The sequence below is a fragment of the Grampus griseus genome (genome assembly GCF_964374135.1).
Source record: "Grampus griseus genome assembly, chromosome: 8".
Lineage (NCBI taxonomy): Eukaryota > Metazoa > Chordata > Mammalia > Artiodactyla > Delphinidae > Grampus > Grampus griseus.
Window position 1 is genome coordinate 83,561,343 of NC_139002.1, and position 17,017 is coordinate 83,578,359.

General features: G+C 34.7%; 1 protein-coding gene across 1 annotated transcript in view; it reads right to left on the reverse strand.

Annotated features, from left to right (window-relative positions):
• The window catches only part of DCDC1 (doublecortin domain containing 1), a gene marked incomplete at both ends in the record, with an annotated part of 429,210 nt that overhangs the window by 141,013 nt on the left and 271,180 nt on the right, over positions 1-17,017 (reverse strand). Inside the window, 2 exons of the mRNA XM_082661206.1 lie at positions 6,399-6,556; positions 6,952-7,083. Coding sequence (XP_082517332.1) covers positions 6,399-6,556; positions 6,952-7,083 — 290 coding nt within the window. The remainder of the gene's footprint in view (positions 1-6,398; positions 6,557-6,951; positions 7,084-17,017) is intronic.

A 17,017-nucleotide genomic window follows, 5' to 3' on the forward strand; every position in this document is an offset into this window, starting at 1 on the left:
AATGCTTAAAGCTGAGCATTTCAACAGTGAGGAACAGTAATATAACCTAATATGAGATTTTATTCCTGGGAAGCTTAATTGGATTTAGTGACTATCAAAGGCAATTACTATATTTACATTTGCCTTTATTGGTAAGAGTTCTAGAAACAAGAATTTGAGTGTGGCAATTTAAACAGTCCCCTTTGCTTAAAAAGACAGAGTTTGCTATTATCAAAACCGATTCGTGCATTCACTGTCTCTACAAAAATTGTGTTGATATGTGATAAACAACATTAGAAGAATGTTCTAATCAAATAAGATGGTTACAGATTACCATCAACTATATGCAAAACTACACAAATGATTTAATAGAGTAATAAATCGTACGCTATTGACTACTCAAGAAAATCAGAATATGACTTTCAATTTTTAATATTTTTTACAAATTATAATTATATAGACATGATCATTATTTGTCTGCTTAAAGAATTTCTCATTACTATTAATTTACCTTTCTCTGAAAAGCAGAAGACTAGTTCTGTTAGCTAGCGCATCTCAAACCTGTCACTAAGAGGGAAAAACCCTGAATGTGGTAAAAATCATGTCACTTCTTTCAAGCTTTATTTCTTCTATTCTATCAAGGGGAAAAAAAGCCTTAAAAAAATTGACCAATGCAGTATAGTTTGGATTTATATTCTATTGGAAGGGTAAATATAATAAAGTGAGTACCAAATGCTCAGGGTTTATTCCATGCCGATTGCAGCCAGACTTAATTATAGTAGAAGGATGGATTTTATAGCAGTTGTAAAAACGTAAATAGGCTTTAAAACTGATTCAGGAATTACATTTTATAGATGAAACTTTGATTTTAATTTAAACAATTCTCTTAGGGTATAATAAACATTATTCAGAATGTTCTGCTTTCGTTATGATTGAGATAGTAGTGATACTTTAGGAAACCCTGGGACAGAAACACCTGTTTCTTACCAAATTACTTTTCCTAATGATTATAATAATTTTATGCACTAGATTAACTTTAAAATGTAAATATTACAATATTTTAAAGTTTAAATTATTAGAAACATCTTAAAAGTAGCAGTGGAATATGTGCACCAAATATGGCATATTCTTACCTATTTTAGTCTAAGTATTCCTATAAAGCATCTATATTAAAAATGCTTTTCATAACATATGTTGATTTTTGTCCTATTGCAAACATAATATTCAATTATTAAAATTTTTTAAATAAACTATAAATAAAAATTTTAAACTCAATAACAACTGTTAATGTTTTGATATGTTTCCTTCAGGTGACCTGCCCATCTGGTTAGTTATCTATCTTTCTTTATCTTTTTCTATATAAAGCTACAAAAACACTAAACATATTTTATTACTTGCTTTTTTATTAGTATCAAAACTCATGAGACATTAAAGTACATTTTTAATGAAAAAAATCAAAGAACTTTTAAATATATGTTCTCTTTGGAAAGAGTGAAGTACATGCCAAGTTGAGTCATGAAGAGAAATGTCAATATGATCCGTGGCAGCTGCTTACTTCCCTGGGAAGGAAGGGGCTGGTTAGGAGTACCGTAGCTAGCAAACCCCTCAGCGCTGGACAAAGTCACTAGTGGGAAAAGAACAAAGGCCTTTCCAATGCAACTAACACAGATGTGCCCAAAGGCAAACTGTCAGAAACAGTTAAGATGACAGCTACTCACAGTTCATTATTTCCTTCTCACAGGTCACTGGGTGACAAGCTGGGTCATTGTGCTTTGTTGGCTGTCCCAGTCCTTCCCCACCCCCTATTCAATTTAAATAAGGGTAAAGCGCTCCATCGGATAAACTAATGTAAACAAACACATTCCAGACACTTAAAGATGCCAGAATATGGCATTTATTTTATTTCGGACCAAACTTAGATTTAAATGTACACACAACTCACTTTATCCAAGTAAGAAGAGAACCACATTTCTTCATCTCACTGATAGAGGAAGCAAAAACATTTTACGCAAACAAAAAATATAACCTATCATGTACTAAGGATCCTACATGAAAGACCTAACACAGTAAAAGATTTTCCTTTCTCTTCAATGGAAAAAAGAATTTCTCCACATTACAAAAAAAAGAAAAAAAAAGATAAACAATTAGATGCTTTCTACAAGTGTTTTAAATATATTAAATGAAATGATTCTGTAGATGACCTCGTTTGTGATGATTGCTGTAGGTTTTTTTTAAGGATATAATTCAAAGTAATACAGCAATCAAATTGGCAATAGTTTAGTCAAATCTTTTATGATGTAATACACATAAAATTTTAGTAATGACTTAATATGGCTACTCAATATGATGACATTCTGTTATGAAATTAATACAATAAAAACTACTAGGAACGAGGACTAAAACAGTGGTTAAAAGCATTGTCTATAGATGCAAGTGGATATGGGTTCAAATCCCATCTCCCCTACTAACTAGCTGTATGACTGGACACATCTTGAAACCACTCTGAGCCTCAGTGGCTACACCTTTATGGATTATATATAAGACCATCTCCACCATCAGGTTATCACGACAATAAGTAAATCGACCTATCACATCATTACAAGAATAAGTAAGTACTTAGAATAGCAGTTGGCATATGGTAAGTATTCAACAAATGACAGCTATTACCTGTCACCAAATTTAGTATATACAAAGCTGAACTGAACCACCATTCAAGGTGTGAAATACCTTGGTTAATCATGACAACTTATATTCATATTATTAGAAAGAGGATTTTAAAAACCTCAAATCTAGTCAAGTGCAAGCCTCTAAATCAGTAAATCTAGACTACTGAATTCACTAAGAAATCAGGGGTTCACAGTCTCCCTTAATATTTGCAACCTCTTATTTAGTCATCACTGAAAGCTGCATGTATTGATTTATATTTTATCATTCCCTTTCTAAACTGTTCCACCTTATTTAAAGGTTCCTTTCTAAGATATCCAGTCAAAATAATAGGCCCAATTTGAAAGGCTAAAGATCCGGAATAATCATTAAGAAAAGAACATGAATGGTCAAGGCAGAACAATATAGAGGCGAAGAATAACACTTAAGGTGCAGATAGGCCTGCCTTAAATAACTAGCTGGAAGGCCTCAGCCAAGTAACTTAATCTCTCTGTGCCTAAATTTCCTTATCAGTAATACAGAGATTAATACCTCTGTTTTACATACTGTAACGGGAGCAGGACACTACGGGGCCTTCCTGTGACAGACCCCTCCCCCCACATCCTCTTGCTTCAGTTCTTCTCTGAAGTACCTAGATAATAGTATCTGATGCACATTTCCTGAGTTGTCTTTTGTTTTGCAGATGCTAAAACCCCCACCAAATGGAAGAAATTAACTTCCTGATGACCATGAGCATGTAGCTCACAGACCTACTGAAGCCTGAGGATTGATAATATGACACAGCCCTGTTACCTCACCATCAACCAATCAGAGAATTGTGCACAAGCTGATCACATACCCTGCAACTCCCCTCCCTCACCTGGCCTTTAAAAATGTTTTCCTGAAACCTATTGGGTGTTTTGAGCACTAGCTGCCCGGACTCCTTGTTTGGTGCCCTGCAATAAATACTGCATTTTCCTTCACAACCCAGTGTCAGTATATTGGCTTTACTGCATGCAGGCAAGTGGACCCAGTTTCTCACAGGTTACTGGAAAATAATGCACATAAAGCACTTAAGCAAAGTCAGTATATGTTATTAATAATCAAATGTTATCTTTCCTTTTCACTTGTTACCTGCCAGTAGCTACCTATCTGTGTCTTTCCGCAAATTTGTCTACTTCTGATTCTCTCCTTCCTTGGCTACTTCTAAAGAAGTACCTACATTTATATCTTCGTATCTTTTTATTCAATTATATATATTTTTTCAGACTATATGCTCATTAATGTTTTCCCTGGTAATCTAAAATTCTATTTCTTTTTCCAAATTTCACAACTCATATCATTTCACATTATTTCTTTATTTCTTGCAGTGATTTTATTCTTCATTTCATAAAATTATCATTAATAAAAGCAAGACAATGTGAAGCCTTCTTTTAAAGCTGTGATAATATTATGCACTGATTCTCTTATATTTGGAAAGCATGCAAACCTAACAAGACGACCTAAGGTTCAAAGTAGTCAATATGTCAAGTTCAGTACCATGTTCTAATTTTGTCCAACAACTCCTTCCAAAATGGGAGGAAAGTAATTGCTCTAAGTACTAACTCTTTACTCAAAATAACTTTGTTAAGGAACAGAAAGAGGAGAGAAACTGAAATTACACCTGTTGTGGTAAACTGTGTGGGTGGAGAGAATGCAGATAAATCCCTGTGGCTTTAAGAGAAAAAAAGAAGGCTGGAAAAGTTGCTGTAGCCTGAGACACAAACCCTGAGGAAACCGCACTAAGAAAAGTGCCCTGGGAAATTTCTTATTAAATAAAATCCAAACTATATTTACCAGTCAATTTCCATTGACTAAAAATCACAAATCAACACAACCCCCATTAAAAACTCTTTTCTACCCCTACTAGTTTTCAGAACATTTTCACAACTCTACCTATTGAGTGCTTACTACATTCCTGAAATTTAAAGACATTTAATTCTAGCAACTCAAACAGTATTGTGGTATGTTAACTGATATTAACAGCTTTGTTTGTTCTGGGATTTTTTTTGCCTCACATTTCCTAATACTACATTCTTTTCTCCAAAGTTCCATCATCAGACTACATTGCTTCAGGGAAGATAACAACAGAATACATTAGAAATATCTCTAAACTACCCAAAGCCCTCAACCCTCAAAAAAATAGATAAACAAATAAAAATAAAAATGAAAAAAATTCCAGTCTGGGGAAGTCACAGGGAACTAGATGGATTATCACTGGGGTTCCGGCACAGTGACCCACCAGCGCCAGCATGCGACAAACACAAAAGCCCCATAGAGATTTCAGAAATTTGAGAGCAGGAGGAAACTGTGCCTCCTAGAACAGAACCCTGGAGAATGACAAGCCCCCAGCATTCTCTCAAGAAGGACAGAGTACAAGTGGCTGCCGAGTGAGCCTAGAGAGAGAGGTCAACAACGACCTCATGAAACCGTATTTGAGTTCCTCAGCTACCCCAGTGTTTTACATGAAAACTTCAAAGACTGCTCCCAAGGGACTTATATTCTAGTGACCTGGCCTGGCTGCATAGCTGCGGCCTTGTGATTGTGTTGTGGAGCATCAGAGAGTTGAGAACCTTATGTACGACTGAAAAACAAGTATCAGGGGTGGAAGACCTGGAACTCTGGTTTTCATACAGTTCCAGGACACCCCCATACTATAATACAGTAAGATACTAAATTTGTTATTTTGTTTCTGCCCTATCTTACTCAAAACAACAAAATCGAAGGATTTAAGGGATAAATAATTTAGAGAGAAAATAAATTGAAGAGTCACTTTTGTTATTAGGAAAAAAATATTCCCCTCCTATCAAAATCTGAAGGAGGAATATGTAACTTAAGAATATAAGATAGCTTTTAGTTGAAATAAAAAGTTATATTGCACACTTTAAACTTACACAATGTTATATGTCAACTATATCTCAATAAAGATAAAAAAACGTAAAAAAAAAATTTAGAGCCTTTTTTCTCTTTTTTCATGCAATTGACATTTTTATGTACCATTAGAATATTTAAACTTAGGAATTATCTTGAACTTTACTGAGTATGATAAGAACTGTATTACTCCTTTAAGAGTATTTCAATCAATAGTTAATTTCAAACAATTGTATATTAAAATTACAGTTTATAAAGTCACTTTGTGATTTACAACACCAAGCCCAACAAAATAATAATAAGAATAAACTTTAGTTTTCCAGTTAAATAAAGAGGATCAGAGAAATAATTTTCATTTTCCAACCAAGGATGATCTTCAGTTGGTTAGCAAAATCATTGATGTTAGTTTTATTCCAGTAATGTAACTATGCCAACTTGTTAAATTATCACTACTTAAGACCATCTACTGTGCATGTATCCCCAGGTCTAAACATAATATTCTCCTCGTGGAACATAGAAAGGATTGTCTATGAGTGTGCCCTTCTTTAAGACCTTTTGGTATTCTCCAATTAGATATATGCTCAGTACTACCTTACCCTAATTATGTTATTCCAGAATATTTTAGTGAGATCCCAAGATAGCAACCCTTCCTAAGTATACTTATAAACAATACTGTACATCAATCTTCAATGAAATACACATAAATGTCACCTCTCTTCATCAAATGTGACCCGAAAACTACTGTGCTTGAAAGCCAAAGGCTTTTGAGATATTTCAATAATCTTCAAGAAATCAATCTTATGTGAAACTGAAGGAAAACATCGAATGTCACTGAGCAATAAAGCTGCATTCTGTCAGTGCCCTACCTCTGAGCAGAAGCCTTAGGATGTTTCTCTTCCAGTTTCTTCACCAGAGCCACTGTCAGCTCCCCTGTCTCCCCAAGAGAACCTTCTGGCATTAAGTGGGTCTCTGAAGGCTCTGGCAGCTGCTTCAGACCAGGGATACTGGCACTTTTTTGCAGAACCTAATAAATGAAATATAGGAATAATGTAGCTAATTTTCACTGAGTGGAAATATCTAAACGATATATGCCAAAAATTTAACATTGCACTTTTCATGGTTCCTTCAGCCTTCTTCATCCAGCACATAAACCATCGGTATGTGGCCAGAACAAAAGAAGGCAGTCCTAAGAAAAGCTAGTGTGTCACCATCTATTTAATAAAATAATGTTTATATAAATATACATATAAATGTTTATATAAATGTGAAAATAGATGTTTATATAACATGTATTAAATATCAATAACCCTAATTTGTGAATTCGTTTTTGCCTCCTGAAAACAACCCAAACATTTTTTCTCTTTTCAAAATATATCATAGAGATCTATTTCTGTCTTGCCTCTGGCTCACTACACTGACCTCTTCTGCCAAGCTGCTGCCATGTTCCTGATGAGCTGTGGTCCAGGCACCATGGTGAAGGTGATACTCTGTCTGGGTCACGTCATGTGCGTTTAGCTCCTCTAGGTAGGTCAGGACAAACTGAGGATAAGCCTGTAGGAAAGGAAAAAAAAATTGTAAGTAGTACCAGCCTTATAAGCAACAGCAAAAATTCTATACAACTGGAATGATGGGAAGATAAATTAGATTAATAGGAAAAAGGTCTGGCTAATGAGCTTTATACTTTATTGTCAATTTCAGATCAAAATCAAGCCAAATAACTTTCATATGAAGATTTCTAATTTGTTGTTTGATCTGCTCAAGTTTAACTAGGTTGCTAAATATTCAAGCCATCTTATATACTGATAACAATGTCTAACATTTATTGAGTTATCTCCACATTATTGTAAACACATTATGTACGTGTAACGTGCAGTTGCTCTATTTTTTGGGAATATTCAATTCTGCCACAGAAGACAAGAAAACAAATAGGATGAATGAGATTCATTAGCTGCATTAAGCATAGATAAGTAAGTTAGTAACTTGAGAAGTGTCAGACAGAAAGTGATTAGAGCATATGTCTATGAACATAGATAGAAAGGGGTAGAAAGACAAAATAGTCATGACTTACCAAATAACAAGCAAAACAACAAATATTTATGATACACTACATATAAATTAAGCACATGAGACACAATAATCATGAGATCTTTAACTGGCCACCCATTGCTACTCTCATTTTGGATCTTCTGCTGGATAAAATCCACAGCTGCCCATAGGCTACCTGGGGAGCACAGCTTTGGCCAAGTGTACTTGCAACCAGCTCTGTCCTGGAGCAAGTGTGCATCATTGCTTCACACACATTTCACCTGTTAGACCCTCTTGCTCAAATTTCAACTCTGGTCCTTGTAACCACATCAGTAGCAGGGAAGGGTGATGCAACACAGAAAGAGGATAAGTCGATACTGCAGAGATTCAGGTAATGTGGCCATTCAACCCATTGTACTTTAAGCATGTTAATCTAAACCATCTCTCTTCCCATACATTTTATTTTGTGTTTTAAATTGATTTAATAAATTGTGATCTGAATATTTTAATTTGGTCTGTGCACCTTTCTGTTCCATGAACTCAAGGATAGCCTATCTAGGAGCATACTTGGAGTTTACCATTGCATCAAAGTAATTTCCCACATAACAACATATTTACATTTTAATCCTTACAACAGCGCTTTGAAACAGGTATGGCTATTGTTCCCATTTTAAAGACGAGGAAACAAACACAGGGAGGTTAAAGCAACTTGCCCCTCCAGCTTGTTTACCAGTTAATCCTAGATATGCTGCCTCAAGTATTATATAAACTTCTTTTAAAACTTCTTTTTTACAGTGTGGAAAAGTTTTAACAAAATATATGGGGAGGTGTCCAGTGGATAATTAAAGAGTACTAAGGTCCTTATATTATTCTAGAAAAAGAGATACTACGTAACTTTAAACTTTGTTAGAAAATGTGTAACTAAAGATGAATGTTCTAAAATTAGGTTGTGGTAATGGATACAAAACCCTGTGAATACACTGAAAAATATTGAATGGCACACTTCAAATAGGTGAATTGTATGGTATGTTAATTACATTTCAATAAAGCAATTTTTTAATGTAAGAGATTCAATAAAAAAATAGAAATACACAGTATACCTTATGAAGAAGTAGAGGAAAAAAAGAGGAAGGGGATGCAGAAAAAGTCAGGAAGAAAGGTAAAAAATACAAATTAAAAGCACAGTAAAAAGAAATTTTTGTTGAATTAATCAATAAATGACTAACAGAATTTTAATATGCATTCCCTTTGACTTAACAAACATACACATACATACATTGTTCATTGCAGCATGGTTCTTACTTGTCTAAGTGTGTATCATCAGGGAAACTTTAAGAGATAAAGTAGATGTGGATGTCAATATGGAGAGATGGACACAATATGTTATTGAATGGAAAAGATAGGTCACAAAGTTTTACATATATATAATTATACACATATACATACATCATTAGATTTAATATATATGATTGCATATAATATATATAATTAATCAGAAACAATTAATGATAATCTTTGAGGAATAGGTTAAAGAGGTACTTTTGCTTATTCAGTTCTGAATTACTGGAGGGTTTTTTCATAACTAACATACACTACTTTTATTATTTAAGCAGAAACCCTACTATACATAGAAATATATGCATAATTTCTGAGAATATACTCAAAAACCTGCTATTAGTGAATAACTCTGAGAAATAGGATTAAAGTTTGAGAGAAAGAGACCTTACTTCTAATTAGTATATTTTTTCAAATATTAATTTCTATATGTGCATTTATTCTTTTATTTAAAAAATACTTTTTAAAAAGGCCCAATTTAAAATAGTGTCTTCACTGTATATACTAGTCAGATAATCTTGGAAAAAGATTTTTGAATCACTAAGCTAACCCAAAAACATTACAAAAAGAAGTTTTATCTAAAAAACTTAGGATTCTTATTTTACCTTGAAGCCTGTGTCACATCTATGTCATTATATTATTTTCTCTTGTGTCAGTTCTTACTGTCTTAGAAATATCCAAGATAATTCAGCAGAAGTGAATATGATGGGTAAAGGGAAATAGATTATTTTACATTGGTTCTACAGTAAAGTATCAAAGCCAAAATTCAGCAACAAAGATCACAGTATTTTCAATATGAGAGGAAACATGAGTAGTAGGATATAATATTGAATATATTCCAACCCCTTATATTGTGACGGTATTTTCATGTTTCACATCCTCTAATACAGGTAAAGACATTTTACATAAGTTTATTTTTGAGGTGTATTACCCTCTTACTGGAAAGAATGTGTACCTAGAACATGGCGAAATTTAATATATATCCAATGAGATGGATAAAGAAGGGCCCAAAAGGTAGAGCCATGATGTGTCTAACATTCTGACAGACATAGCAAAAGAAGAGGCCAAAAAAGAAAAAAAAAAAAACACTCATGGGCTTTGCTTCCTAGAGTTGACAGTCTAGCAAAGGTGGCAGACATACACAAGTAACATGATGCATTTGGAGACATTTATGAGTTGTTCTAGCATTTTCCCTTTGGAATCATTCTAAACCCTAGGTGATGGCTATTCAAACATTTTGATACCATGGTTCTTTATTATTCTCTACTCCAAGACCAAGTTATCTTGCTCTCTAACTAGGCACCTCCTAGTTCAATCATCAGACCACCAGTATAAACAACTCCCTCCTCCAAAAGCTGGAATTCTAATCTTGTCTTCTAGGAAGTCAACAGCCTAATCTTTTGACTTTTCCTCCCTTCTAGTGCATCTGCACATCACCCTAACTTGACCTTTAATGTATTAACCCTCATTATTTTCCAAGTCCATCAGACCTTTGGGCTTCATTGCATTCTTCTCATTCTAATCCACTTTTTACCACCTCAAGATAAATTGTAATAAAATACACCTTTGATTACATCATTCCCACTTCAAAAACTTTAAATAGTACCCCCAGTACATATTGATTAACATCCTGCAGTCCTACGCTTGTTTCAAATTCTAGCTGTGCTATTTATCGGCTTTAGGAATGTAAGTTCCACTTCCTTGAGGGAGAAGTGTCCTATTGAAGACTGCATAAGAACTGGCTCAGAATTTCACACCGACCAAAATTCAGCCTCAGGATACAATGGCAAGTCTCTAGCTGCTAAAAAGGATCCCATTCATTTATGAGATTTTTTTCAAGGTAATAGGGCTGGGGAATCATCTTTATCACTCCCAAGATATTCCCTCCATGTACATAAGAAAGGCCACAAATTTGACCTAACTTGGGGCTCCACAGGAATATTTATGTCCTCATTGGAAATATAGCGGTAGGTCAGCAGACTGTCACCTGGAATGCTTTATTTATTTATTTTTTAATTTTTATTGGAGTATAGTTGATTTATAATGTTGTGTTAGTTTCTGCTGTACAGCAAAATGAATCAGTTATACGTATACATATATCCACTCTTATTTAGATTCTTTTTCCTTATAGGTCATTACAGAGTATTGAGTAGAGTTCCCTGTGCTATACAGTAGGCCCTTATTATCTATTTTATATAGAGTAGTGTGTATATGTCAATCCCAATCTCCCAATTTATCCATCCCCTCCCTTCCCTGGTAACCATAAGTTTGTTCTCTACATCTGTGCCTCTATTTCTGTTTTGTAAATAAGTTCATTTGTACCTTTTTTAGATTCCACATATAAGCAGCATCATATGATATTTGCCTTTCTCTGTCTGACTTACTTCACTTAGTATGGTACTCTCTAGGTCCATCCATGTTGCTGCATTATTTTCATTCTTTTATATGGCTGAGTAATATTCCATTGTATATATGTACCACATCTTCTTTACACCTGGAATGTTTTAAACGCTATCTCCTCTTGGTCAGCACATGATCAGGCATAGCTTTTTAAAGTGTTTCCTTTTTTTTTTCCTCATTATAAATGCTTTTTATGGAAAACAGAAAATATAGAAAAACTCAAAGAAAATAATTATCCATTCTTCTACCACCTGTCCTATGTATAAACTTCCAGTTTTGTTTTCCACACACACACACTCATATTTGATACAATATAAATAAATAAATAATATTGTTTTCTTACCTGATTTTTCTCAAATCACATTACCATTTTCCTCTATCATAAATTATTCTCCATTATTTGTAATGCCAATATATTATCCATAATAAAGACATACCATAATATATTTATACAGTCTCATTGTTGGTTACTTAACCTGTTTTCAATTTTCACTGTTATAAACAATGCTCTAATGAACATCCTGAAAGATACACTACAGTATACACCACTGATTGATTCCTTGGGTTAAGTTGCTGTAAGTGGAATTTCTGAGTCAAAAGAAATAAGTATTTTTTTACGGATTTTGATAAATATTGCCAAACTGACCTTTAGAAATATTGTACCAGTCTCCTAGATTGCCCTCACTGTTCCTTGCCTCCTTGCCCCCTTCCCACATTATACGAGGATAGGCCTATGTGACCAAAGAAGATGGCAGAAGTGGTATTAGGTTACTTCTGACATTAAGTTATGAGAAAAAGTACAGCTTCCATTTCGTTCTCTTCCTCTCTTGCTCTCTTGGATCACTAGCTGATGTTGTAAACAGCACTATAGAGAAGCCATGTGCCAAGGAACTGAAGCCTCTGGACAACATAAGTGTGCTGAGAAGCAGATTTTCCAGCCTAGTCAAACCTCAGATAACTGTAGCCTCCACTGACACCTTGACTGCAGCCTCATGAGAGACTCTGAGTTAGAACTACCCAACTAAACCACTCCCAGACTCACCACAGAAACTGTGAGATAATAAATGTTTGTTGTTTTAAGTTACTATGTTTGGAGGTAATTTGTTACACAGAAGTAGATAACTAATACCAATAAAATACAAAAAAACCCAAAAAACAAATACAAAGAAAGGAATGAGTATGTTTGTTTTCTCACATCTTCATCAGCATTGGATATTCCTAGTTTTGTATCTCCCCATAATTAATAGAGAGAAAATACTATCCATTGCTTACATTTATTTAATTCCTAGTGAAGCTGAACTTCTTTATTTGGTTTGGCTTTTTAAATTTTTCTCCTGTCATGTATTTCCTGTTCATGTCTTTTGCTCATTTTTCTATTGACGTGTTTATCCTTTTCTATTGCTATATCAGGCTTATTATATATTAAAGTATTATCCCATTCTCTGACTTTTATATTGCAAAGATTTTTCCCTGTTTGTCATATTTTCCTATTCACTTTTGCTAATGCTATTTTAGATTTAGAAGGTTTTAAATTTTTTATGAACTCAAAGCCATTAGTCTTTTCCTTTATGGATTCTATCCTTGTTTGCATGCACATAAAGATGTCTACTCACCACTACTCTGGGTTAGATGCTTTAATTCATGGTTTCTTCTAGATATTTTTATGGTTCCATGTTTAAATTTAAATCTTTAATTTAGTTGAAACTGGTGAATTGTATATAAAAAGTAATCTTTTGCAAATGAATAGAGAAATGGTTAACTTTAAAAATAAAACAAAAGAAAAATAGTATCCAAGTAAATACAATATAACAAAATGCAATATTGTATTTAAATTTGTTCATTATTATTATCATTAATAGTTACAAATGATCGCTTAGCCAGAATTGATATGCCAGTGTCTATCGATAGGCCAGAATCTGTGCCTAATACTTAAAATACTAGTATTATAGCTATATTTTGCAGACAAATAATGTGAAGCTTGTAAAGGTTAAATGACTTGCCTAAGGCCACACAGCAAATAAGTGGTGGAGCCAAGATTAGTTATTAATATCCTAACACAGTAATTCTGTCTCTTTTAATGAATGGAATGAGCTCCATTTATGATCCAGCAGCATATAATTATCAAACTATACTCCATTTTAGCCTTAACTAGATGGATATAGTTTTGGATGACTAAATTTAGATCTAATCAAAATTTCTAAACCTCTAAAAGAATGAAATGCTTCATTAATAAATAGTTTTGCTCTTTGAATCTAGAAGAACTGTAACTTTAAAAAATCAGCAATTGTGTTTGTGAACAGAACATTAAAAATTTTAGAATCAAAAGTCTCTTAAAAATAATGGGTTTGAAACACAAAAGTATACATTATTTGCTAGCTCACAACAGAAGTGTTGTGAAAAATTAGAAAATTATAAGTTGCAAGAAAAGGAGAGGTAAAAAGGACAGCAGAGTAGAAATGGATGTTTAGGTACCTGAATTTTGAGAGAGAGAAAAAATACACTTAAACCTTGGTCCTGCTCTTCTATGTCTGTTGGTGGGAAGGGCAATACTTATATAAGACATAATTATGTTCTTGGGCAATAGGAGTCAGCTCTATTTAGGTATGTCTCAGAATGAAGTCCTCATGTGCAGGTACAGGCCAAGGAGCTGCAGAGATATTTTGATACAGTCTCAAAATTCCACTTTTTTTTTTTTTTTACCAAGATGTACAAGCTCCCTCTCCAACAACCTAGAACCTCACTCTGAGTGGATAATGTAGTGGGGTCAGAAATGAGATAAGGAGAAAGCTGGGATGAATCTCAGAATGAAGTTAAAGGTAATTATTAAAATGCTTTGACATTTGAGGACTATGTCAAAATGTCTGCTTAGGAACAGAGCTGAAAGTGTATAGTCCTGATCGAGTTAGTAAATGGGGTTGGGATTTTAACTACTCAGGGAAATGCTGTTATGATAATTTTTAAACTTAAATTGTATAAAACGCTCGAAACTGTTAAAATGATGAGGGTTGCCATGGAATAACAGCTCAACTTCTAGAACACTACAGAAATAAAGGTACCATGTTTATTAGTCAGGGTCTAATAAGGAGATAGAAACCATGTAGTATTTTGAACAGGAAAGTTTAATATAAATGATTAGTAACAGAGGATTATAGTGACAGCAAACTGGTTAGTAAGAATTAAACAAAACACTAAAGAATACATGAATAGCAGATATAGGGAGCCCACTACTCCTAGGCCTGAGACAGACTGCCCAACGAAGAGGCCTGACCCAACGTTGAGATCCAGAGCACATTGAGGGCACAGCTGTGGCTCACTGGATGTTGAAGAAGTCCCCGAGGGAGTGCACCAGTAGGAGTCACTGTTAATGTGCCTTTGGAGCACCCGGGGAAGCCATCCACAGGGAGGTGCCTAGTTGACAACACTTCACTAAAAAGCCACTCACAAGGAATATGCTCAAGGAAACCATTCACAAGAAGGTGCCCACTGGCAGTACTCTGCTGTGAAGCTGCCCAAGGCAGGAGCCAGGCAATGAACGGTGGATCTGGCGCTGTGACGGAATAAATTGATAACTACCATGCTATGTGTTACAGGTTGAATGATGTCCCCTTGCAAAAAGTACCTTGAAGTCCTAACCCTTGGTACTGTAAATGTGACCTTATTTGGAAATAAGGTCTCTGTAGATGTAATCAAATTAATATTAGGTCATTAGGATGAGCTCTAATCCAATATGATTGGTGTCCTTATTAGAACGGAGAAATTTGAACCCAGACACACACAGAGGACAATGCCATGTGAAGACTCAGACACGGAGGGAGGTGGCCATGTGAAGATGGAGGCAGAGACTGGAGTTATGCTGCCACAAATCAGGGAGTGTCTGGGTACCAGAAGATGGAAGAGGCAAGGAAGGATCTTCCCATAGAGGATCTGGATGGAACACAGCACTGGGGAACACCTTGATTTCAGACTTCTGGCCTCCAGAACCGTGAGAGAAAAAATTCCTGTTGTTTTAAGCCAGCCGGTTTACGGTGCTTTTTATAGCAGCCCTGCAAAATTAATACACCATGTATTTTCAGTTTCATTCATCTGAGTAACTTAGCATTTCGGAAATCATCATGGTGGGATTCTGAGGCAAACACTAACAGATACAATGTGATTAGTCTAATTTTTGCCTCTCAAAATATTTTTTATATCAGTTACTTTTAATTCAATGCAATTTAGGCACAAATGTATGCATATTAAAACAGCCTTACAGAGAGTGCCTCCAACTTGGTCAAACACAATCAATGTTGAAATAACTTGTGCACTCAGGTATCACACAAGTACTTAAATAAAACATTACTATTGCACATTATTAATTTTTTCTTTTAAAGATAATTTATTTTTTAACATCTTTACTGGAGTATAATTGCTTTACAATGTTGTGTTAGTTTCTGCTTTATAACAAAGTGAATCAGCTATATATATACATATATCTCCATATCTCTTCCCTCTGGCATCTCCCTCCCTCCCACACTCCCTATCCCACCCCTCTAGGTGGTCACAAAGCAGCGAGCTGATCTCCCGGTGCTATGCAGCTGCTTCCCACTAGCTATCTATTTTACATTTGGTAGTGTATATACGTCCATGCCACTCTCACTTTGTCACAGCTTACCCTTCCCCCTCCCCATATCCTCAAGTAGGTCTGTGACTTTATTCCCGACCTGCCCATAGGTACTTCATGACCTTTTTTTCTTTTTTTAGATTCCATATATATGTGTTAGCATACAGAATTTGTTTTTCTCGTTCTGACTTACTTCACTCTGTATGACAGACTCTAGGTTCATCAACCTCACTACAAATAACTCAATTTCGTTTCTTTTTATGGCTGAGTAATATTCCATTGTATATATGTGCCACATCTTCTTTATCCATTCATCTGTCAATGGACATCTAGGTTGCTTCCATGTCCTGGTTATTGTAAAAAGAGCTGCAATGAACATTTTGGTACATGACTCTTTTTGAATTATGGTTTTCTCAGGGTATATGCCCAGTAGTGGGATTGCTGGGTAGTATGGCACTTTTATTTTTAGTTTTTTAAGGAATCTCCATACTGTTCTCCATAGTGGCCGTATCAATTTACATTCCCAGCAACAGTACAAGAGGGTTCCCTTTTCTCCACACCCTCTCCAGCATTTATTGGTTGTAGATTTTTTTGATGATGGCCATTCTAACTGGTGTGAGATGGTATCTCATGGTAGTTTTGATTTGCATTTCTCTAATGATTAATGATGTTGAGGATTCTTTCATGTGTTTGTTAGCAATATGTATATCTTCTTTGGAGAAATGGCTATATAGGTCTGCCAATTTTTGGATTGGGTTGTTTGTTTTTTTTAATATTGAGCTGTATGAGCTGCTTGTAAATCTTGGAGATTAATCCTTTGTCAGTTGCTTCATTTGCAAGTATTCATGCTGAGGGTTGTCTTTTCATCTTATTTATGGTTTCCTTTGCTGTGCAAAAGCTTTTAAGTTACATTAGGTCCCATTTGTTTATTTTTGTTTTTATTTCCATTTCTCTAGGAGGTGGGTCAAAAAGGTTCTTGCTGTGATTTATGTCATAGAGTGTTCTGCCTATGTTTTCCTCTAAGAGTTTGATAGTGTCTGGCCCTACATTTAGGCCTTTAATCCATTTTGAGTTTATTTTTGTGTATGGTGTTAGGGAGTGTTCTAATTTCATTCTTTTACATGT